Raw genomic sequence first — 25,901 nt, 5'->3', positions numbered from 1 at the left:
CCTTTGTTGTGCAGAAGCTTTTAATTTTAATTAGATCCCATTTGTTTATTTTTGCTTTTATTTCCAGAATTCTGGGAGGTGGATCATAGAGGATCCTGCTGTGATTTATGTCTGAGAGTGTTTTGCCTATGTTCTCCTCTAGGAGTTTTATAGTTTCTGGTCTTACATTTAGATCTTTAATCCATTTTGAGTTTATTTTTGTGTGCGGTGTTAGAAAGTGATCTAGTTTCATTATTTTACAAGTGGTTGACCAGTTTTCCCAGCACCACTTGTTAAAGAGATTGTCTTTACTCCATTGTATATTCTTGCCTCCTTTGTCAAAGATAAGGTGTCCATATGTGTGTGGATTTATCTCTGGGCTTTCTATTTTGTTCCATTGATCTATATGTTTGTCTTTGTGCCAGTACCATACTGTTTTGATGACTGTGGCTTTGTAGTAGAGCCTGAAGTCAGGCAAGTTGATTCCTCCAGTTCCATTCTTATTTCTCAAGATTGCTTTGGCAATTCGAGGTTTTTTGTATTTCCATACAAATCTTGAAATTATTTGTTCTAGTTCTGTGAAAAATATGTCAGCCTCAGTATCTTGACGATGGACTCTGTAGACCCCTCTGCAGTTGGGCCAAGCCCTCCCTGCCCATCGCCTGTAGGTGCCGCCTGTTCCAGTTCAGTGCTGCTCCCAAGACGCCCGACTGTCAGCAAGGAGGGAGATGCAGAGGAGCCCAGCAAAAAGCATTCTGTTTAGATCCACACCTCCCGTTCCCTTCAGAGACTTCATTAAGCATTCTGCACAGGAAGGAAGACCTGGAATGTTTACATTGTTTAATTTTCATCAATCTTAATCCCTTCAGATGGCATTTGCTGTCTTGATTGATTTTATGACCTTTCTCTAGGAAACTTTTTCAACCTGGACACTTACTGTCAGTATGCACACTATTTAAGTAGCTCCACTCAGATCCTCAGCTACATAGAGGGGAAAAAAAAATCACACCTTTGTTTTCCTGCCCCTCATTCACACCTGCTTCTCTTTTGGACAATATGAGCACAACTCATGGTAGTCAGTGGATTGCTCAATGATTTGCAAAGTTCCCTTGCTTTTTAAAAGAAAATCCCCTTTCCTTATTTTTAAGCATTTCAATGATCAATGGCATCACATTTCATTCTGATCTTTATTTAAAATGGGGGAGGGGGAGATGTGAAGGAAATGGCAACCTACTCTAGTAATCTTGCCCCGGAAATCCCATGGACAGAGGAGCCTGGTGGGCTACAGTCAATAGGGCTGCAAAGAGCTGGACAGAATTCAGTGACAAAACTACCATGGATTACGAACTTTTACACTTTAACTTGTACATAAAAATAAAATAAATAAGCATAGAATTAAAGATAATGTTAGAGCTGCTAGAATACTATCATTAAAAGACTATAGATTTTCATTTTCATTCTAAATAAACGAACTGCAGTACATGGTATGAGGCAGGAGATCCATGGGACCCAGGCTGAGCAGCTGCAGCCCTGTATCTAGGGACAGATACTCCAAGATGAAGAGGAGGAGGAGCTGAGCCCTGCCTAGATAAGAGATCACATATTTCTCACTCTCGAGGTCAAGGAGATCTTGCCGACTATACTTGAGCAGAGAGGCTCTTTGCAGGCCAAAAAGGGAGTGATGTCAGCCTACCCACAGGCCTCTTCACTAGAATTCACCTTGGCTAAGAAATGTACACGCACACTTGGGAGGACCCTGTGATAAACCAAACACAGACTCAGAATCAGGCAAAGCAAAATGATTGGCCAAAGGAAAACCAGAAAAAATGCCCCGTATTAGTCATCTGAGCTACCATGAGGGCACGGCTCCCTCTCTGAGCCTGCCTTTATGTTTATCCATACGTACTCTTTTTCCTCCTAAGAAAGACTTTACTTGTTTCACTACTTTCAGTTTCTTTGTGGAAATTAATTTTCTGCAAAGTTGTATGGGGTAGGGCCTTGTTGCTGACCACTGGTGAAGTGGCTACGATTAGGTACTCTCACTGACATGGCCTGACTTCAACCTCTGACCAAGGAACCAAAATCCTGCTTCAAGTCACTGCAGGCCGAGACCACCTGAAATCAGTAGGAGACAGTTGTGTGACTGATCTTCAGTCCTGAGGAACTGGGCCTTTTTCAACCCAAGGGAGACATCATGAGACAAAGAGCTGCCCATAGGTCCCTCAAATCCACCCACGATTTGATTTTCCCTTTGAAAAAATAAGACCTAAGTACAACAGGAAAGCAGTTTTCTCCCTCACCTCATACAGTATTTGTGTGTCACTAAGAGCAGAGAGTCTTTCTTTTGGCCACAACTGTTTCAACACACAACATCAATCAAACACTGACAATCTGTTTCATTAGGAAAACTCTGTTGAATGCGTCATCATGTGCCACTTATTCTAGTAGGCATTGGACATTTCACAGTGGGCAAGACGGATGAGCCGACACCATGACAGCTTTGGGAATAGTGCTCTTCAATGCAAGGGAACACCAGCTGGGTGGGTGTTCACTTGTATCTCAAATATTTTCCATCTCAAGTAACAGAAATCCTATCTTGCAGTGCTTATAAAACAAAGGAAACTTACATGCTTATATATTCAGAAAGGCCAGAGGTAGCATCACGTTCAGGAGAAACTTGATTCGGCAACTCAACCATATGGGGTCTGGATTTCTCTTCTCTCTCTAGTCTGCCACACATGGGTTGGCCTAACTCTAACCCTGGCTCCTCTAAAGGTCCAAAAGGGCTACAGCTGCTCCCAAGTTTGCTTAGGAAATTTGCTCCAAAGTTTTGGAGCAAACTTCAAAACTAAGTTTGCTTCTTTGTTTACATCCAACAAGAAAGACAGCGTATCTTTGTTCAGGCATTCACACTAAATGCTGTGTAATACTGACTGACTGACTAAGCTTATGGAGTGCCTATCCCCATGGTTGGTTTGGCTGGTTTAGCCTGGGACTAGGTCTTAGTTCCATTACTGGACCAAGGATGGAGTCAGGCTCCCTAGAATCCCCAAGCAGAAATCAAGGCCATCAGAAAGACATCCTGCTGTCTATGTGGGTACCTGCAGAACTAGGGAGGCTCCTCATCATCTCTTCTTCAGCTTTTTGTTCTTGGGATATGAGAACTAAAGCCATCTAGCCAACACAGCTAGCTGTCTATAGAACGCACTCCACATTAGCTTGATTTTACTCTTCTACTGGCTTCATTAACACAATTTTACTATTCCAAGAGACTCTGGCCCAGAGAGATAAAAGTTGCACATAACATCACTGCTCATCAAAGGGACTACCCCCAAACCACCAACTCTTCCTTAGAAAGCATCAACAGACAGTTTATAGCCCCAAGCTCTTTGAATCCTGGCCTCAAAATCTTCACCTTGCTGTATTCACTATTATATCACAATCTTGACCCAACTCTAACCAACCTTCTTCATCCCTTCAATTCCCTCCCCACTTGCCACACTGAAAGACCCGCCCTAAACTAAACTTCAAAATATCAATCAACCGGTCCCTGCCCTTCCCCTTCCATTACCAGGTAAGCAATAAACTCAGCAATAAACTTTCAAAAGTTTGTTCTGCTGATATTTGGAACACAGCATTCAATTGGTGCATCTCCTGAAAGGCTCATTTCCAGGAGCACTGGAATTCCAGATATTCTGGCCTTTGCCATTATCAATGAAAAAAATGTTGTCTGCCTTAACAATAAACAAATGATGTTGTAGCCACCAAGCCATCACAGGACTTCACATCACAAGCCATCATAGCCTCCCCCACATAGGATGTCCACCATCAAACAATCAGACACTGCAGCCACCCCAATGATGCGTCCAGAGGAGACTCAGGATGACAGAGCAGAGGACACTGGCCCTAGATAGCTGAGGTACATACCAAAGGAATGATTTCAGTGAGCTCAGATGCTTGAACCTTCCAACATACAGAAAAGTGCTAAATTCCTTAACTTGAAGTGTCTGGTTTTCTTTTGATTCATAGTAATCTTTTGATGTTCTGACTTTGCTTACTCTTGTAAATCCTGGATCCTCCCTTGACTCTTTAGAGCTGTTCCTTACGGCTATCAGAGAGGGTACATCCTGGGGTTAAGTCCTCAGTTTTGTCTGTGGAGTAAAACATAACTCTCAACTTTTAAGTTGTGTGTGTGTGTGTGTGTGTGTGTTTTTCACTCAACACAGGATGCCCCACCTTTGCCTTGGACCCAACCGAGGAAGTACTCTTTTCTCTACAGATAATCAATCATGAGGGAGTGTGATTCTTTCAGAGACTGGCATAAATCATGCTAGTTCATGTCAACTATGGGGGAAGAACTGGCTATCAGCCCACAGTATTAGTAGTCACCTCTAAACACCATTCCTGGAGCTGAGACTGCTGCAGGCCCAAGCCCATTGTTAACCACTCTCTTAATTACTATTCAAGCATGCTTCAGGAACACTCCAGGGCAGCGACTGGTGAGGCAAGGTCACTTCTAAGAGAGCAGAGTCAAGATGCATTTGACTGTCTGCTCGAGCAGCAGTGGTATTTTCCAGTGCAGTGTTACTATCTTTCACACCTCTGTTGCTGTTCAGCCACTCAGCCATGTCCAGCTCTCTGCAACCCCATGGACTGCAGCATGCCAGGCGTCCCGGTCCTTCACCATCTCCTGGAGCTTATTAAAACTCATGTCCATCGAGTCGGTGATGCGATCCAACCATCTCATCCTTTTCTCCTCCTGCCTTCAATCTTTCCCAGCATCAGGGTCTTTTCTAATGAGTTGGCTCTTTGTGTCAGGTGGCCAAAGTACTGAAGCTTCAGATTCAGCATCAGTCCTTCCAATGAATATTCAGGGTTGATTTCCTTTAGGGTTGACTGGTTTGATCTCCTTGCAGTCCAAGGGACTCTCAAGAGTCTTCTCTAGCACCACAATTCAAAAGCATCAGTTCCTCACCACTCAACCTTCCTTATGGTCCAACTCTCACATCCATACATAACTACTGGAAAAACCATAGCTTTGCCTAGATGGACCTTTCATTATGTCTCATCCATTCATTTTTTTATTCATTCCTCGGATATTAATTCAATGCCTATGTAACAGGGACAGTGTTTCCATCTGGTGATGTCCATGTGTAGTCGTCTCTTATGTTGTTGGAAGAGGGTGTTTGCTATGACCTTGCGTTCTCGTGGCAAAACTCTGTTAGCCTTTGCCCTGTTTCATTTTGTACTCCAAGGCCAAACTTGCCTGTTACTCTAGGTATCTTTTGACTTCCTACTTTTGCATTTGGTATTTCCCAAGGTATTCATACCTCTAGTTCTTACCTTAATGCTTCCATGGTTTATATGATTCCTATCTCTACAGACCACTGGAAGAGTCATAGATTTTGTATACTAAAGATGAGAAAATGCTTAGCATCCATTCCCCGCCCCTAACCCCCGCCCCGCTAAATCAGATAATTCTACATAGGAAAGAGGACTTGCTTGGAAACATTGAATGCTCTTGGCTTTGTTTGCTGACCATTCCCTCCACAGCTGGAAACACAACGACCCATTAACACTAACCATGCCTCCTGGTCCAAACTGCATTCTGGCCACCTACATCAACTGGCACAGATTCTAACAAGTTTGTTACATGTTTTTCAGATCTCAACATGGAGTACATTTCTATGTTCTTTGCAATCAGCATTGCTTCAGGGGCTTTGCAGGTGTTTATGGATATTGGCATACTAAATCCCCCAATAAAAAATTTAGTTTTTGAAAAAAAAAAAAAAAATCTCAATCATAAGGCCTTTATTTTGTCCAAAAAGTACCTTCCCACTACTTTCCTCTTTTTTTAAAATTTTCACAGGTAGGCCGAGCTAATCATTGCCTGATGTAAAATTGCTGCTAAAATGTTTGCCTGGCGAGAAAAGTCAAGTTGAAGACTGATGTTCTTGTCACCCCTCCTGATCAATTCTCATTTGGGGAGCAGCACTCTGCCATTCGCCACAGGGACATCTGTGGTTTCTGCTCCTCCGTCTGTTATGAAAGAAGATACAAAGTTCTTCAGAACCTGACCACCCATATCAGCAAGAGGGGGACCTTCATAATTTACTAAGGTGCCTAAATTATTGTTCTGAATATTCTGAACATTTCCCAATGCACTCGAAATACAGAGTCACTACTATCAGAGGGCAGTTCATGGGAACCAAGTGACAGGGTTGGGGGTGCAGAAATGACCTCTTCTCACATTCTTCTCCTAAATAAAGAAAAGGTAATCAGAGCTTGGAGCTTAATAAGGACCATCTCCATTTGAAGAGGTCACTGTAAATTCAGTCTTAATACCTTTTACATTTTGCTCTGAACTGACTTCCACTTTGGACTGAGAAACTGTTGAACTTTAGAACTAAAGGAACACAACTGCTTTCATTATGTCTCATTCATTCATTCATTCCTCAGACACTAATTCAATGCCTATGTAACAGGGACAGTGTTTCCACTGTCTGTAAACTGTGTTGTTACATTCAAAGGAATCAATGCTACACGTCCTGCAAACTGATGACAAACAACATGAGGTCAGTGATCAGACAACCCTTCCAGAAATGGAATCTCTAAAGCTAGGCCTTGTCAAGAGAAAAGAGACACATTGAAATCCCAGTGTTGACAGGAAACCTTGAAGGTCTGAACACAAGTTACAGGTTAAAGGAAATGACGCTCTGATATAAAGGAAGTTTCTACTAGTTAGAAGAGGAAGCGGAGAGGCCTTTGTTAGGAGAGATGGAGGGTACTTGATGTGAGGTGCAGATTCACCCCTCAAGCTTGAAGCCTCAAGTTTCAGGTGGGTTGAGGAAGCTGAAGGCACCTATGGCCCCTGAGCCAACATGAAGCTAGAGGAAGAAGGTAGAAATGGCCACTTAACTCCTGAGTCTCCTGCAGTTCCTGCATGTCCCTGACTCCCAGGATGTGAAAAGGAGATGACACTATTGGCCAACAAGATTTCTGTTGGGGGGCAGGCATCCAGCAAGTGCAGAAAGCGACCCTGTACCAGGGCTGCACAGAAGACCTCTTGTGCCTGGCATCAAATGAGATGCTGCCAGGCCTCAGAGACCTCAGGGCAGTCAAGAGCTGCAGTGGAGCCTGTTCAGCTCTGAGGGGGTTCCATCAGCACAGGCAGTGACAACAGCATCTGCTGGCCAAAGACACACAGGACAGCAAGCCCAGTCAGAGGTGAGCACACTGCTCTCCCCCATCGTCAGGGCCTCTGTGCTTTCCCCACCAGGCGCCAGCTCGGGGAGGAGGAAGGAGAGTGCGGGGCAACTTCCCTGAGCCTTCCCATTCTGTGCCTAGCATCATGGTTTTTTTTTTTTTTTTTTCTGGTCTCTGTTTCCTTCTCTGCTGGCCTAATGCTTACCAGGACCCAAGCCCTACACACATTCAGACTCAATGATGGAAACTTGATCTGCTTGGTTTCTTCCAGTCAAGCCCTCCTCTTTCTGGGGAATCACTCCTCTAAATCTATTATGAGTAACAGCTGGCCCAGAGTGCTGAAGCCTCTGACTTCCTCACTTCAGAATCTTCTGGGAATCAGGTGAGCTCACTTGTGTCCATTTCCCTGTGAAGGGGCGGACCTTTCTTGGGAAGTCTACTTTCAACACTCCTGCTGCACTGGGACCAGATCGCATATCCGTGACCTTGACCTCTAGCAAAGTGGACCAGGACTGGACACTTAATCCAGCTTGGGCAATCTTGGCAATATGCAGCCCTTGAAGACTTTGGGTAGGCCTGCCAGGCACCTTGATGGATAAAATCTAGAGTTGATTTAAAGGGCTTGCAAAGGTAACTCCCAGTCCAGTCTGGGTGATGACATTTGCTTTAGTCACACAGCTCCAAGTTTACACCCTCAAGGGGGCAGCGGCTGGCAGATGAGGACTCTGCTCACCCCAGGGTATATGGTGCAACGCCCACCACTACTTATGCTAGGAACTGCCCAACCTAGAGCTGCAGGGCCTTTCAGCTCTTGAGGTGGTCCTGCAGACTGTCAAGTCTAACCAGGTACACAGGGAAAAGAGTGAGCTTGGAGAGAGGAAGACTTACTCACACTTGAGTACCCCCTGGGCAGGGCTTTGTGATTTAGAATGTTGCATTTCTGTCAATCAGGGGGAATATTGCTGACCTTCATTGTGCATTCTGATCAGATTCTATCTCTTTGAGAAAAGTAAAAACTGCTTTAACCCAATGATGTCTGTGGTCTGGTCTTTCCATCAGTGAAACTCACTACTTTTTAATCCAGAGGTCAAATAACATTTCACAAGGAAGCGATGGAAACCTGGAGCTATTTCTATCACTCTCCCCGGAGTGCATGGTGGGGTCAGCTCCACATGTCGGGGTGGGAAAGGTGCTCAGCACCATCTTCTCTTGGATATACGGAGGAGGGGACTGTGGGGGGAGCCCCAAGAGCTCTGTCATCTCCTGAGGGCCTGTGGAGGGGATGCTCCTGTCCCCAGGGCCCAGGCAGCTGCTCGGAGGGAACTGACACAGCTTTCAGAGCCACTGACATCATGGGGAGACAGGAGAGTTAAGCAGCACTGGCTGACCTTTGAGTGTGCAGTGAAGCCATCCAGAATTCCTGAGAGAGAAACGGATTTTTGAACGCACTGGCTTTGAAGACTCCATCTGCCACCTGCTCTGGCAAGGTCAGGGTGTGTTGGATACAGCCCCAGGCAGGCTGCCAGATCTCTGCAGGTCCCAGGGTTCAGTCCTAACCTGGTCCCTCAGCCCCCAGCAGCAAAGAGCTTCTGCCAGGTCAGCCTCCCTTCATACTAAATCCTAACTACCCTGTATCTTCTCTTTTTTCTCTCTCTTTTATTTTTACACTTACCCTTGTGTACACACACAGAGAACAGCAACTTAATTGCTATTTTTGTTTTAAAGTAGAAAATGTAACAGTTCTTAGTATAGCAGTAACATATCTTTAAGGCCAAGGAAGAAAGGAGAAAGAACAGAACTGAAATACCTGCACCTACATCCAGACAAGTCACAAATGACCCCTTCCCCCAGTCTGAGGTGACCACTCACCAGCATGTGGGGGGTGGGGGATGTCCAAACTTTTTTCCCTGCATGACAAACATTACGATGTATCTTTGTGCACCAGTCCCATGAGAACACATAGCAACACAGGACCTACATAATGATGGTGGGAACTGGGAAGTTTACTGAACATTTACTGGGTGCCAGCCACGGTGCTTCATGTACATTGGACTGTTCAATCCTCACAACCACCCTTGCGGCACAGGCACTATTACGGCCACTTGACAGAGGAGAAAACCGACTCAGAAAGGGACAGACACAGGCAACTGAGTGGCAGCGCGGGGATTTGAGTCTAGGTCCATCCAAGCCCGCACTGAGCACTTCCAACTGCCCTGCCCATAGCCTCCTCCATCCTGACAGCTGTCAGCAAAGCGTGGTCACCCCTCTGACGCTGCTTCTCACCTCATCCAGTTCCTCTGCCGCAGTTCTGCTCATTACACATTTGTTCTAAAAAGAGAAAATATTGCTTCCCTGCTTAGGATGGATTCAAAGGCTCAGGCATGTACTTCAAAGACACAGGAAGCAACAGGGCAGGGAAAGCCTCCCTCCATTTGCCTTTCATATAAGGGACATTTCATTTCCTTAGTTCAGCAACGGTTGAGAAAAGACCACTGTAATCGCTGAAGTAATTTTAGCTGCTGTTAACAAACAACTCCCAAGTTTCCGTGGTTTAACCTTAGAAATACTTATTTCTCACAAAGCTGTCAAACACAGATTTGCAATAAGCCAAGTGCTCAGGGTTTGAGGCTCGTCTCCTGGGCGGCCAGTCACACAGCACTTTCTTCTGGGCAGCGAGTGGAGCCTCCCAGGCCCGCTTTCTACATGTGCCCTTAGGTAAGGTGCACGCGCCATGCTTGGGGGCTTGTGTACAGCGTGCCACCCCCAGTCACTCCCTGGCAAGGCCACGGACAGGGGAGTGCTTGTGCACAGAATCAGGGCCCCTGTCTCAGCTCCACACCATACCCTGATCCTTACTCCTTTCCCATTCCTTATGTTCAGAAGCTCGGACACTTTTTAACACTCCAGATTACAAATAAGAATGAAAGTCGGCAGTGATTCTGTTAGGGTGCAAAAAGTCTATTACAAATGCTCCGCTGCTGCTAGTGACAGGCTCCGGCAATTTTATAAGCCCATAGATGGACTCCTTTGAGAATTCCACCAGGACCTGAAGGAGTGAGGTGCATCGTCGTCAGCACCAGTCCCCTAGCTACTTCTCAAGTGGTTCACAGTTTGATGGTCTCCCGCAGGTATTAATTTTGAATCCAGGAGAGAGTCTTCACTTCTGTGGCCCAAGGACAGAGGTGTCCTCAGGGACCTGAAAACTAGGGGGCCCCCAGGCCCTCTTGGAGTATACCACCTGGAAGCCCTGAAGCTTAGAATCAGCCCTCCAACCATGTCCTGCTCGTCCCCTCTGGTACCATCTCCAACAAAGACTGTCCCTTCATCCCCTGGGGCCTTCCTGCCTCTCCACAGCGGCCCTGCATGTTTACTGAGGCTCTCCTGACTGTCCAGGGCAGTGAAACTCACACTGAGCGAGCAAGGCTCTGATCTCGGCCTCTCAAGATGGTTTTGCAGGGAACAGAGCTGCCTGCCCTGGGAGAATAAGACGGAGTTCTCCGCCTGGAACCCACACTCCCTCATATTCTTATTCCCAGGGGCTCAGTTCACTTCCCAAGAGCAGGAGGGACTAAGACTTCACGGACAAGCTCACTCAAGCATGACAAACACCTCCTTCCTCTGTGCCCCTTAGTACCTGATGGGGACGATAAAGTTTAGGATCGTGCACTTCAGTGGTTAGTTTACATGCTGTCTCTCTCTCAGAGTATACAAGCTCTTAAGGAAAGGAAAGGTTTCTTACATCTATATATTATTTCTATCTAATACGGCATTTGACCCACAGAAATGTCACTCAGTGAATGCAATTTATTCCTGAGAGAATGAGTTAGTAAATAAAAAAAGAGGGTGTGTCACTGAGTTAAGGATGAATGGGGGAAGAGTGAGAAGGAAAGGATAGGGGAGTGAATGAATGAGTGTCAGGGGCAGAACCATGGTCCACTGCCTCCAAGTATCCACTCTTCTGCTACCTGCAACCAGAATCAGAACTCTGCTTTTTCAGTTGCACACACTGCTACCAACAAAAAGAATACACTTCCTACCCTCCACTGAAATCAGATGTAACCTTATGACTAAGTTCTGTGACTAAATTAAATAGAAGTAGCAGTGTTGCATAAGGTATCAAGGAAAATCCTTTAAAAAGGAAGATATGTGCTTTTGGCTTGTGTCTTCATGTTTCTATGACCAAAAGATATGTGATGATTGGCGCTTAGCTGCCATGTTCAATGAGGTAACCTCAAAAAACCCCCAAAATAACAAAAAAAAAAAACAAAAACAAAAAGCCCCACACTGGGACCGGGAGGCAGAAAGATAGAAGTCTTGATTTCTGTTAATCACAGAGCCACTATAACAGCCTAGATAGCCTTCCTCTGAACCTTTTTTACATCAGAGAGAAATAAATTTCCATTTCACTTGTTATTTTGTGGTATGTTAATTTGGCTTTTTTTTTTTCATCATATACAGTTGATACTAACCCAGAATCACAGGTTTACGGTAGAGCTAGTCCTAAAACCCACGCTTCATCTCATCCGGTCTCCAATTCCTTCTGACGCCAGCTGTAAGTCACTCTATGATGGCCTGACACGCCACACTCACCCAGATCTTGCAGATGCCCTCCAAATGTCAATCCAAAGCCATAACATAGAATAGGAGAATCTAGATCTTTTTTTGAAAGTATTCAAAGTGAAGGATGATCCCTGGTCAACGTTCAAAACCTAGCCGACTGGCAGGGAGCAGACTGAATGCAATTCCCAAGGAACAGTCCCAGGAAGTACAAGCAGGGAAACCCATCGAAGACCACAGACCCTGGTACACTCACATTGCTGGTGGCTCCTGCATTTCAACTGTAAAGCATTTGTCCTTCTGCAAAGGGGTGCACACGGGAGGGGTCTTACCTCCGCCAGGGAATGCCAGTGTGCAATGGGCTTGCGCGGATATGACAACATCTCACTCCAGTGGTCTCTGCCCAGCCGCTCAGCTTCGTTGCCTACTTGACACACGCCGATGATCTCATTGTGACCTACACTGTGAAATGGTCCACAATAGTTATTTTTTTCCTAAAATTTTGATATATAAGAACAGCAACTACTCAATTAAACATATAGGAATTAGGAAAGGCTTGGTTCTTTTCACTCTTGAATGTAAAAGCACAGGTTAACCTTAACAGCCACTAGGACTTGGGGACCAATATGGCACTTGGGGGCACAGAGAGGAAGCCCAGAGTCTGGCCCTCACACAACTGGGCTGTCTTAACACTGGCAGAACTTAGCTTGTTCCCAAGAACCCTGAGTTGGAAAAACTCTCTGATGCACACAAAGGATGCCACCTCTGGTTCTGGAGCAAGGCTAACTGACTTCAGGCCTTCAGATCTCTGTGATGAAAAATGGGGGCACTGAAAGGAGTTTCTTGCACTGATGGCTGTTTCACTTCAACAAATGGGAATCAAGAATGGGTCATGGAAGAGCTCTGAGTCTGGCAGCTGTAGCCTTGAGCTGACAAGGGCAGAATGGAGGTGGCTCCTGTCTTTTGCAAGACCTCTCTTTAGAAAACATGTTTTCTTTTCATGCTCTTCCCTCCTTCCTTCCAAGCCCAACTTTGCTTCTTTGACCCAACTTCAGTTTCCTACTGTAGAAAAACAATGAGATCCTTTAATACCTAGCTAGTATTTCTGAAACATCCTTGGATAGGTCTCTGCCTTGGCTCATTTTTTTTTCCTTCCTTCCAGTTTTTGGTTATAAATCCTTTGCATGCATCCAGAATTACATGGCTCATCCTTTAATTCTCTGGGATCCAAATTCACAGGCTCTTTCTTTTTCCTTCCTGCAAAGTTGAGGGATTTTTCTCCTATGGACGGTGCAAGGGGGAGGCAAGGGTGGAGAAGCAGTGTGAAGGATATTGGATTCTATGCTCATTAAAATCAGTTGCATGCAGAAGCCCCATGAATTCTGCCATGGATTTTTCCAGACCAGATTCATGAGTTTATTGAGAATTAAATTGAAGCAGAGCTCACATAATCAGATTTGTCGATGTGGGAAACTTGGCAATAGCTTGAAAAATACTGGCCCAGCCTTCCACGGCTGGTGGGCCATGTTCCCTCCTGTGGCCTGACACTATTGGTGTTGTGTGTCGTCCAGAGGGACAGGATGAGGTCTACAGCCCAGCATGTGCTGTCACACCCATGTGCAGCCAAGCCAATGGACATGCTCCCTAGGTTGCAAGACGATTATGTTTCACCCAGAAATCTGCTGGAAAGAGTGTTCAGGGCACTGAGGCTGCTGGGCTGACATTTCAGGGTCTGTGGGAAAATTATTTAGCTGCAAATGATACTGTAAGACATTAGAAGTCAGAATGATTTTTTTTTTTTTTAATAATTGTGCCCAGACCACGTGGGAGGTTTCCAATTAAAAAAAGACTTTGCATTTTTGTCTAATGACTGGTTTAACATGTATAATTCCCTGTTGGTACTTCCTTTGCATATTAAAATGACTGTTTTTCAAATCAGTCCTTTAAATACACGATTGGCTACAATGCAGGCTATAAATATCTCTTCTGTGCGGTATTAATTAGAAAGTCGAGCATCTTATACATTTTAATGTACCCCGTCATCCATATTGATTCTAGCAATTTCAAGAGAACATTTCTGTGTTTGCTTTCAGACTTAAGTGGATAGAAATGATCTTTATTAAACATATTGGGAGAAGAAAAAGAAAAAAAAAGAATGAAGCTGTGTATTTAGAAATGTTGATGGTCTGGCTCAAGTAATCATTCTGCTGTTTTGAGTGGAATTTTTCTGATAAAGGCCAGGTAGGACTGCCTGAGGGAAGATTAAGATCTGTGGGGCCCACAGTTCTCCAAGCTGACTCTAGCAGTGTACAGGGATGGAGAGGGGAAGCAAGGAAGAGACAGAAAGATGGAGGAGGGGAGAGAATGAGAAACAGGAGAGCTTAGAGGCTTGCAAAATGGTGACTCCTTGTCATTCAGCTCTCAGGGTGCTGCTTAGTGGCTGCACTGGGACAGCAGCTAAGACTCCACGGCTGCCACCCCTTCCCTAGTCCTGGGCACAGTGGGTTTGCAATGAAAAACAGCTCCAGGCATCTCACCGGTCGTAGTCCATGACTGCTATGGACAAGTGGATTTGGTCAATGTTCTCGGGAGGGACGTCAAAGACTATGGCTTCATTGTAAACAGGATTCAGAGTGTTCCTCTTGGTGGACGTTTTCCTCTTTTTTAGTCGTCTGCCATCACACATCAGTGAGACTTTCACGTAGGGATCTGCACAGACCATGAGAAGCAGAAGTACTGTGAGGAGACATGCAGATTTAGGCCAGCAGTTTTGTCATGGTAGAGTTTCAAGGACCACAGGGTGCAGAAGCCCTTTACCTGCCTGCAGACTGGAGTCTGAAGATTTTAATTTATACAATGTCTGGGCAACGACTGGAGTTGGGGTAATTAAGTCATTCATTCAGGAAAAAGCACAGGACACACTCTGCTCAAAATGTGCGGAATTTAAAAACAGTGTGAAAACATCTGTTATCAAATTAGAAATGTTCCAGCTAGGATCACGGACTTGCCAGGATGCCACAGGAAGGGAAACACAAGCCATTTTCAAGGCACGGGGGAAGAGGTGGCACGCTCTGACTCGGAGCCACCCCACGGAGTCTTTCCTAAAACCCAGGCCTTTAGGAAAGGGAGAAGCTAAACACCTGGACATGGCAAGAAGCTGGGGTGCACGTGGATGTCCTTCAGTGCGGAAGCTTCAAGCTCTTGAGCTGCCTGCAGTCGAGCTGTGAAGGGGAAGCAGTTCAGCAAGTCAGGGAGAGAAAGGACACAGGCTTGCTTGTGGGGCCATGCTGCCACTGGGTGGCAGGGGACAAGCCTGGTCTCTGCGCCTGCTGGGACATCGCTGGTTTCACCTCACTATTTTCCTGCTCAGTGGGGAGTTCTCCTTGCTTCACCTGCATAACCACGGGTGGCCCTGACACTCATACACTGTCCAGGAGGACTTAAGAGGGCCAGAAGGGGTCACATCTTTTTTTTTTTTCTGGTTGAATAAAACACTGGTATCCAGGAGGCAATTTATCGCATCTTTTGATCTCAGTGACCAAAAGCCAATGGACTGGGCATTTTGCGACTACATTTTGGGAACCTCTGCAGAGGTGGCTTGTGAACTTATGTAAAGGAACTCCATTTCAGGATACCTTCTGTTAGGATTTCATTTGTTGTTGTTTTTTTTTTTTTGGCCATGCCAAGCAGTATGGGATCTCAGTTCCTCCAGCAGGAATCTAACTAATGTCCTCTGCATTGGAAGTGTGGAAGCTTAACCACTGGACTGCCAGGGAAGTCCCTCTGTGAGGGTTTAATATTTAAAGGTACATGCTTGATTCCCTGGAAAAACCAAACTGCATAGTTCACCGATGGACCCTTCACAGAAGGATATAGGATATCAATCTTCTAAAAGCCTGAGGTGACAATTGCTTGTATCTGAGGAAAGACCCAATTAGATATATCAGCATGTGCAAACTGTGGGTCCAGTCCACAGTCATGTGGAGGAGAAGCCCTAAGAGGGAATACTGGTAGTAATAATGAGAGCTAACACCGAGGAGCTTTCAGTGTGTGCCAGGCACCATTCCTAGGCATCATAATCCTGTAACAACACAAACAGCCAGACACTATTATGATCCTCATTTTTACAGATGCGGAATCTGAAACCAAGAGGGACTGACTTGCCAGAGTCACACAGCTATTAGGTCTAGGACTAGGTTTAAACCTAGGCAGTTTGGTTCCAAAGTCCATGTACCTTTATTACTCCACTGGAAGCTTCATGAGGTGCTATATAGGAACTGTAGGAAGAAATGTGAATTTGAGATTGTCCCACCTGATGCTCCTGTTATGTCCATTGCCTTTAAATTCCTTGCTTTTATAATGGTAATGGTCAGCCTGCCAGCCGTGGGAAGATAGCAGAGGGAAAACATCAGTTCTCCAAGATCCACGTTGTCCTGTTGAGAAAGCACAAACCGAAGCGCTAGAAATATCTTCATTTGGCAGAAACCAACAAAATTCTGTAAAGCAATTATCCTTCAATTAAAAAAAATAAAATTTAAACATAAAATAATCATCATAATAAAGAAAGTGTCTTTAGCCTGGTGCACACAGAAGCAGGGGCAGGGCAGCATTGCAAGGGGCTGCACTGGTCCTTCTGCTCATCTCCCAAATCCCTCACGTCTTTTCCCTTCACATCATCAATCACAAGAAGAATAAATGTTCCTACCTAAGGAGCCCCCTCCCTAAGGAAACACACTCATCTTTAGATGGCAGAACTGCAGACCGTCTGGGTTCTGTTCCTTCTGTCTCATTACCTGCAGCCCTGCACAGAGAACAGAAGCCCCCACAGCCTAACTAACCCCATGGAGACCCCCATGCGATTTCACTCATATCCCCAGCACAGTCACACAGCCCCTGGGACAAAGCTACACAGAGTCCCCAGCAGTGCTGTCTGCCTCACAGGCACCCCAGACATGCTCTGTATACAGCCCCCGCAGTCTTGTGCACTCTCTCAAATGGGTCTCCATACAGCCCCTTGGAGACTCCTCATCCCTGGTTTCCTACATAGCTTCGCCCGCAGTTTTTCCCGCAAACCTCATACAGGCACACGTCACCATCCATATGCATCCCTCCCCGACAGTCCCTCACTCTTCCCTACATGGTCCCCACCAAGTTTGCTGCAATACTTCCATACACTCCTGCTAACACTCTCCATCCTGACACATGTGTGCATGAGCACGTGCACACACACACACACACCCACATCCCTCTACCCACCAGAACCCTGCACACAACCTGGTCACACACAACCTGTGCAGACCAGGATGCGGCTTCACTGAGGCCTGCAAACGCTAGTCCCTACAGTTCTTCAGACGAGGACCCTGCAGAGCAGCAGCCCTGAGCCCACACATCCACAGCCCTGGACACACTTGGACACCTGCCCAGCCCTATGCAATCTCCAGACTGGCGGACATAGAAGGGGATCCAGGTCCCACAGCCCCCGATTGCTGACTGCTGGGCTCCCACTTTGCTTAAGCTTTTGCTTTCTTTCTTTGTCTCTAAGAAGCCCCACTTTCCTCTGCTGGGGAAAACATCTCCTCGGGCAGTGTGCAGCCAATCAAATAGGTCAGAAGACACCATTCTCTTTCTCCTTTTTAGCCCAGGGAAAATACAACCAGAAATGGGGAAAAAAACGAAAAAAGCCAGTTCATTTCAACTTCTGTGATACCTGAGGTTATCAAGCTGGGTGTCTGGGTCTAATTAATATAGCTTCATAATGATAATGCTCTGGGGTGTCCGTTTTTTGCCCTCAACATCTATTGCTTCTCCTCCCCTCCTTGATCCTCCAAGGATGCTTCTATTTTTAGAAGCACAGATTCGGCTCTGGAAGGTCATCTTGCCCAACCTCCTTCCTTGACCGCTTCTGTAGGAGGATGAGGTGAAGGGAGCCTCTCTGGTCGCTAAGGCAGATGGATTGCTCTGTATCCCTGAGCTCTGCCTGCTTCATGTAAATAAATGACCTCCCCTTGAAAGCATGCCAGGCTCTTCTGGTTCCTGAAGCCCTGATATCAAGGGACCTAGGTAGTTAGGCCTTTCCCTCTGGGGTGGAGGTGAGGGAAGAGATGACAGTTCTACAGGAGTGCGGTGTCACATGGGCTGGGGCTAGACAGTTTTGTGTTGCTGGGTTTTCGACTGCAGGAGGAGGGTCTGCTGTCACTGAAGGATTTGATCCAGTTTCTGGCCAGTAGCAGCGAAAAAAGAGGAGCAACAGCTGTTCCCATAAATTACCTTTTTCTCTTTACACTCCCTGGCCTACTCCCTTGCCCTTGGACCTCTTCTGTCTGCCTTAAGCAGAAAGGCCCAGACATCTGTTCTTCTCAGAGGACTTTTCTCAGAGGGCTCAAACCCCCTCTCCTCTCATCCTGCCCTAATAATCTTGGTCTGAACAAAGTAAAACAGGAGCAACCAAAGCCACACGTATGAAGCTCTATCATCATTTTTTTCAGCACACGATTTCTGAGGGCCCCCACTGCACCAGCTCTGTAGGGCCGGATATGTGACGATCTATCTACTCCAGTCCCCACCCTCAAGGCCAAGGCACACAATTGAATGTACTGTGTTAAGTTACTTTTGTGCTAAGTACATTTGCCTCCAACATAAACCTCTTTCATTCACAAATATTTACATTATAATGCTGTTTGCTCAAGAGTTAAAAGAAAAAAATATGCTTCAGATTTGGTTATATATTCAGAATGTGAACTAGAGCTAAAGTCCACTTTTGCACTTGGAAGAAAAACCTAGGCAAATTAAAGATTTATTAGGGAGAAAAGGCTTGGTTTGATTTCCAAGTGCTTTAAAAATAAATCATTTAAAATTATCAAAACTATGAAAGTAAGAGTGATAAAATTCAAGTACAAACATTTTTAAGTATAATAGTAAAATATCTCCTTTTCTTAAACATACCACCTAAGTCACTCCTTTCCCCAGAGTAACAATGAATAATCACGCACATTTTGCTTTTTGTCCTTTATCCATTCATCCATCCATCTGCTTGCTCTCTTAACATCTGTTGTGGTTGTTGAGCACTGCTCTCTTCCGGGTGCTGGAAGCTGTTTTTGCCGTGATGACAACAGATGTGGTCCCTTGAGAAGTGACCAGTTTGTGGGCTATGGAATAGGAGTTGATGGAACCTAATGCTAACTCTGCTTTCTCCCCATCAGCCCATACTAATTTGGGGTTAAGAATCTATGGCTCCTGATGTGTATAAACATTCCCTTTAAATCAGTGGTTCTCAACCAGAAGCAATTTTGCTCCCTCTGGGCACATTTGGTGTTATTTGGATAAATTTGTAACTATTACAACTGGGGAGGCAGGTGTTACTGACATCTAGTAGGCAGAGGCCAGGGATGTTGCTAAACATCCCACAATGCACAGGGGAGCCCCTCACTACAATGAATTATTTGGTCCAAAATGTCAGTAGTGCCAAGGTTGAGAAACACTGCCTTACACCGAAGTACTTATATTGTTAGTAAAAAATTTTCCAGAATGCTGATAAAAGTCAAATACAAAAGAGTATGGAGTGTTTGGTTTCTTTTCCAACTTGACAGAAATCAGATATGCAGAGGTGTCACTGGTGGCTAAATGCCCTGGACGGGTACAAGGGGAAGGAAAATGTCATACAAAGAAATGCTTCATTTGCTTCTGCTTTGTGTGGCCAAGGTCAGTATTGTTGGCAAGATCTATCGGGAACTGATAGCAAATGTACATGAATTCTATACCTGCAAAACCTATAAACTCTTTCTGCGATGTTTACCTGTAGTGGTCTGTGATAGTTCTAGTCTTTGTCTAGCTAGCGCACTTTTGCATTCCTACCCTTAGATTCTTCTGGTGAAATCCTTCCCAATTCCATAAAGGTCTAGAAGGGCTGCTGCAGGAATTCAGACCAAAGTATTCATGGCCCTGTCCACTGTCTTCTGTTCAGGGGTGAGTATGTTACCCACACAGGGAGATTTAGAGTCTTCTCTGGGACTAAAAATACTAATATTGAGAAAGAGAAATTTTAATTTTATTGGGGTTATTCACTGGAAAGATATGAAACTAGCATTGCTGTAAGGTTCTTGTACTGAAGATAAGTAGAATACTATCACTTTAAGTTAGGCTCTGTATATTAAAAACATATACTACCATAAACCCAAAAGAAATGACTAAAATAACATAATTTATTAACTATAAATTAGTTAATAAGCCAGCAAAAGGGATAAGATACATGCTTTAAAAATATTAAGTTAATCCAAAAGACGGCAGAAAAAAAGGAAAAGGAAATAAGACTGGGAGAGACATAAATGATGGAAAACAAATAGTAAGATGGTAAATTTAAACAAAATAATTTCAATAATCACATAAATGTAAAAGATCTAAGCATCCAAATGAAAGGCAAAGATTATCTAATTTAGTAAACAGCAAGACCCAACATTATGCTCTCTATAAGAAATTTAATTTAACTATACAGGTATACGTACATTAAAAGTAAAAGAATAAAAAACAATATGCCACACTTAAACTAATAGAAAGAAATCTGGAGTGGTTAAGTTAATATCAGACAAAGTATATGTAAAAGCAACGAGTATTATCAGGAAAAAGAGGATCAATTCATTATCTGAGGCAAAAACTTATAGAACTGTGAGGATAAACAAGTTGCACTCAGAGATTTGAATACCTGAATAGCACTATCAACTAACTTGGCCTAATGAGTGGCATTAAAGAAATACCAAACAGCAACAGAATACACATCTTTTCAGGTGAACCCAGAACACTGAACAAGAAAGATCATATTATAGCCCATAAAACAAGTCTCAATTAAATTTGAGAAGATTCAAACTATATTCTCTGGCTGCAATGGAAATGAATTAGAAATCAATAACAAAAAGATAATCTGGGAAATCTCTAAATATTTGGAAACTAAATAACACACTTCTAAATGCTCAATTCAAAAAAAGGCACAGAAAAAAGGAATGAAAGTACAGGTGGAACAAACAGAAAAGACAGATTTAAACACTACCATCTTGATAATTACATTAAATGTATATACCTGATAACTTCAATTAAAAAGATTTAAATTTTCTGATAGGACTGTAAAGCAAGACCCAGCTATATACACTGTCTACAGGAAACCCACTTAAAATATCAAGACAAAGATAGGTTTAAAGGATGAAAAAAATTAGGCCATGTAAACAGTAATCTAAAGAGAGCTAGAGTGGTTATATTAATATCAAGATTCCAGACCAAGGAATATTACCAGGGAGGAAGGTGATATTTCATTGACAAAGGCTAAAATCATCAAGAAGACATAATCTTAAATGCATATGCTTCTAATAACAGAACTTCAAAATACATTAAACAAATGAGATAGAATTAAGAGGAGAAATAGGCAAACACACAAGTAGAATTAGCGATTCCAACACTACTCTATCAGTAATTCATTGAACAAACAAGCAAAAAATAAGTTAAGGATATAAAAGACTTGAATAATATTATCGACCAGCCTGACGTAATTGATACTTTACCTATTAATATTCCATCAAATGATCAAAATGCCCATTCTTTTCAAATATAAACATTCAGCAAGATGAATCATATTCTGAGTCATTAAAAAATTCTCATTAAATTCAAAATGAATGAAATCACACAAAGTATGTTCTTTAACAATAATAAAATTAAAGTAGAATTCAACCATAGATATCTAGAAAATCTCTAAATATTTGAAAATTAGACAATACTTTTCTAAATTATCTATAGGTCAAAGAAAACAGTCATAAGTGATGTTAAAAATTATTTTGAACCAAATGGTAGTGGTTATATAACTATATATAGGTGACAAACTTGCACACTTAAAATTGATTAATTTTGTGGTACATAAATTAATGGAAATTTTAAAATTCTGAAAAGACAGATTTTACAGAGGACTATAATTTTGTCTTCTGGTTTTATTGTCTTGAGTTCAGAGAATGCCTTGATGGTTTCAACCATTTAAAAATTATCCTATCCTATCCCATGCATTTGTGCTCAAATGTATCTAAAAATAATGCCTATCCTCTATTCACAAGGGACTTATTTCTATATTTTTATTAAGTCAAGCTTGTTAATTTTGTATCCAAATCTTCTTCCCCTTGGAATTTATTACGACACTGTCTTTCAAAATATGGTTTATTCCCATTCCATTGTTTCATAGCCAAAGTATTAGCAAACATTTAAACTATGGTTAACATATTTATTTCAGTGCTCACTGCAGTTTCATAAAACCCATTATCTCCCATTTTAAGATACACTTTGCTTGTGTGTGTCCTTGAGTACTTTTTTCCCAGTGAGGGTTCACAGGTAGTTAGAGTAATCTTTATTGGGCTCTAATTCTTTAAAGAAAGTTAGCTGGGCACAGAATTTAGCTTAAAATCATTTTATCTCAGAATCTTCTACTTTGTCACAATACCTTCTAGTACTTCATGTTCTAGCCAGGGTGTTTGATGTCATTCTTTTGTAGATTTTTTTTTCCCCCCTCAAGGAGGTTTTAAGATTGTTTCTTTGTACTTTTACTTTGTACTTGTATCTTCTGTAATTTCCCCAAAAGGTATTTAGATTTCTTGTTTTCACTGATTTTGCCTGGTCCTCAGTGATTGATGTTAATTGGAATTTTTTTCTCTTGCTTTCATCTCTTTTTCTCCAGTGACCAGTTGATCTATTTGTTTACCTTGGACCTTCTCTTTCGTGATGTTGGTTTTCCTCAGATTCTAGGACATCCTTAATTGTCTGTATTTATAACTGCAGGGTCAAAGCAAAAATCTTTTACTGCTTGTCATTTTGTGAAGATCCTCATGAAGAAGTGGGGGCTATCTCATATTTTCATCTGATATAGATAACTGGATGTTTTGAATAATTATTCTTTAATACCACTTGTATGATATTAACATTGCCAAAATTAATGAACTTTGGCTTTATAGTAGGTTATAAAGTTAGGCATGGAATCATTATCAACAGAGTTTTGATATCCCAGTCTCAATAATTTTTAAGCACCACTGTACTGGGTTTCCCAGGTGGCACTAGTGGTAAAGAACCCACCTCATTCTTGCCTGGAGAATCCCTTGAACAGAGGAGACTGCCAGGCTACAGTGCATGGGGTCACAAAGAGTCGGACATGACGGAAGTGATTTAGCAAGCAAGCCAATGCAGGAGCATAAAAGACACAGGTTCGATCCCTGGGTCAGGAAGCTCCTCTCTGGAGGAGGGCATGGCAACCCATTCCAGTGTTCCTGACTGGAGAATCCCACGGACAGAAGACCGTGGTGGGCTACAGTCCATAGGGTCACAAAGAGTTGGACACCGCTGTAGTGACTCTGCACACACACACACGTCCTGGGGGTCCGCAAGACCACCCTCAGGTCTGAGGATTCATTAGAAAGACCCAGAAAGGCTATTATACTCATGGTGGTGGGGGTAGTTTAGTTGCTAAGTCATGTTCATATGGTTTCTTACAATAAAAGGACACATTTAAATCAACAAAGAAAAAATATTACATAGGGTGGAGTCTGAGAGAAATCAGGCATTAGTTTCCAGTTGCCCTTTTCCAATGGAGTCATACATACAGCACTTGGTACTCCCCACAGTGATGTGTGACAAAACTCACTAAGTATCACCAGTGAGGAAAGCTCACCTAAACCCTGATGCCCAGTGTTCTTACTGCGGGTGGTAAGGAGTACCCGCATGACTAATCTTAGCTGGTCAGTCTTTACTCCCTTCATCAGAGGGCGATCAGTGTATCCTAGAGCCCTTAAATCAACAAAAACAAGTAACCATCATAAATTATGGGCTTCCCTGGTGGCTCAGATGGTTTTTAAAAAATCTGTCTGCAATGTAGGAGACCTGGGTTCAATCCCTGGAGGAGGGCATGACACCCCACTCTTTCAGTCAAGGTCTAATCCCTTTTGTAGAATGTGTAGGGTTTAGGTACCCCAAGCTTGTTGAGCCAATTCTTTACTATACATACATAGTGCCCTCCTTTCAGCGTGCCTTTTCACACATCTTTTCCTGTACTGAGAAGGGGAGAAGTGGTTGTGGTCCATCGCTTGTGTACCTAACCATCACACATTCTCACCCAGAGATCAACAGTTTATGACACAGAAGACATTCTGGAAGGAAGTTAGGTGAACAGCAGGGACTGGCAGAGATATTAGATAGGATAAAGGCTGATCATAATGGAATTAAGCTAGAACTCTATAATAAAAAGATAGAGTGTTTCTATATGTTTAGAAACTAAGAAATCCACTTCCAAATAACCACGGTTCCAAGTAAAAACCACAATGAAAATTAGAAATATATTGCACTTATGGTCCTCATCCCTGCTCGTGACACAGGGTTCCTAAAACCCTTGTAAATCCCTAAGTGATAAGAGTACTAACAGCGCTAGGAGCATTTTCTGTTTGAGTCAGGCAGCTGTGGGTAGGTTCCTTGATGGCTTCTGGATGGGAACTGGTCACCAAAGAGACTAAGCCGTGATTAAAAACTCAAAATTTTCAGTACCACCCCCCACCCATTCTCCAGATACGGGAGAGGGCCAGAAATGAAGCTGATAATTGACCATGCCTACATTAGAAAGCCCCCATAAATTATTGAAAGTATTGGTTTTAGAGATCTTCCAGGTTGGTTAAGACATCCATATATCAGGAAAGTGACACATCCCCCAACTCCATGGAGTCAGAAGCTGCTGTGCTCAGGACCTTCCCAGACCTCACCCAATGCATCTCTGCTCATCTGTATTCCTTATCACATCTTTTAATAGACTGGTAAAGCAAGTAAAGGTTTCCCTGAGTTCTGTGAGCTGTTGTGGTAAAATAACGGAATCCAAGGAGGAGGTCATGGGACCATCTGACCTGTAGCCAAGCTGGACAGAAGTGGGTAATCTGGGCACTTGCTCCTTGTGACTGGCATTTGAAGCTGGGAAGTCTCATGGGACTGAGTCCTTAATCAGGTAGACAGTGTCAAATTGAGCTAAACTGTAAGACACCCAGCTGGTCTCACAACTGCCTGTGAGATATATAAGAAAAACCCCACCATGTCTGGTGTCAGAGGTGTGAGTATGGTAGTCATATGAGAGTAAAAGAAACACAGGAAGAGAACTGTAGGATCTTCTCCACACAAATGCTTAAGAATCAAATTAATGGAAAATTTTTAGCTTTAAAAACTGTAACATGAAACAAAATAACTTGGAAAAAGAACAACAAATTAAACCCAAACTAAGTAGAAGAAAGGAAATAATAAATTTAAAAGCAGAAATTAATGACATAAAAACAATATATTTAAAGAAAAATCAATGAAGCCAAAAGTTAGCTTTGAAAAGGCTAAATAAAAACTGTTAACCTTTGTTAAAACAGGTGAAAAAGAGGGGGTAGGGGAGAAAGGCAAAAATAATCATGTCATGGTTGAAACGTAACACCACTATGGATCTTTACTAAAAACACTAAACAGATAAAAAAATTATTTTATAAACACTTTTACATCCACCTTTACATTTTTACAGATGATACAAATTAGACATAATGTACAGATTTTTGAAGTGAGATTTTTAAAAATTAAACAAAATATGAGAAAACTGAATGAAGAAAAACATGAAAATGAGAGCACATTACTTCCATGTGTTTTACCTCAAGTTTATAAGGTTAATTTACATATGACGTTTTAAAAATACGGTTGTTCACAGTAAAATAATAAAGAGGAAAATCATGTAATTATCTCAGTGAATGTAGAAAAATATGATAAAAATCAAGCATCTATTATGGTAAAAGTTTTTAACAAACCAGATATAGAAGAGGAATTTATCTGATGGTGGGCCTCTAAAAACAAGGCTACAGCAATGATGTACTTACTGCGAAATGTGAAAAGCTACCCAATTAACGTAAGAAAGAAGACACCTACTGCTTATACTCTACACTGCACTTCAGGCTTAGCTAGGGAAATAAGGTATGGAAAAGAAATAAATGGTATAATGTTTTGACATGAAGCATTCATTCTGTCATTTATTTCTTCTGTGTAAAGAAATAAAGCCTGGGGGAATTCCCTGGAGGTCCAGTATGCTTTTGCTACCAAGGGCCTGGATTTGATCCCTAGCCGAGGAACTAAAATCCCACAAGCCATGT

General features: G+C 43.0%; 1 protein-coding gene across 2 annotated transcripts in view; it reads right to left on the bottom strand.

Moving 5' to 3' along the window:
- The window catches only part of SYT9 (synaptotagmin 9), a 211,406-nt gene that overhangs the window by 40,445 nt on the left and 145,060 nt on the right, over positions 1-25,901 (bottom strand). Inside the window, exons 4-6 of one of the 2 annotated variants that reach the window (XM_018059486.1) lie at positions 16,055-16,175; positions 14,280-14,451; positions 12,075-12,204 (exon numbers count right to left, since the gene is read on the bottom strand). In XM_018059486.1, the coding sequence (XP_017914975.1) occupies positions 12,075-12,204; positions 14,280-14,451; positions 16,055-16,175 (423 nt within the window). Of the gene's footprint in view, positions 1-12,074; positions 12,205-14,279; positions 14,452-16,054; positions 16,176-25,901 lie in introns of those variants that run through there. The other variant, XM_018059487.1, reaches the window with a different exon arrangement.

Source organism: Capra hircus, chromosome 15 (assembly GCF_001704415.2).
Source record: "Capra hircus breed San Clemente chromosome 15, ASM170441v1, whole genome shotgun sequence".
NCBI classification, from domain to species: Eukaryota; Metazoa; Chordata; class Mammalia; order Artiodactyla; family Bovidae; genus Capra; species Capra hircus.
This window is presented reverse-complemented; position numbering and strand designations above follow the sequence as displayed.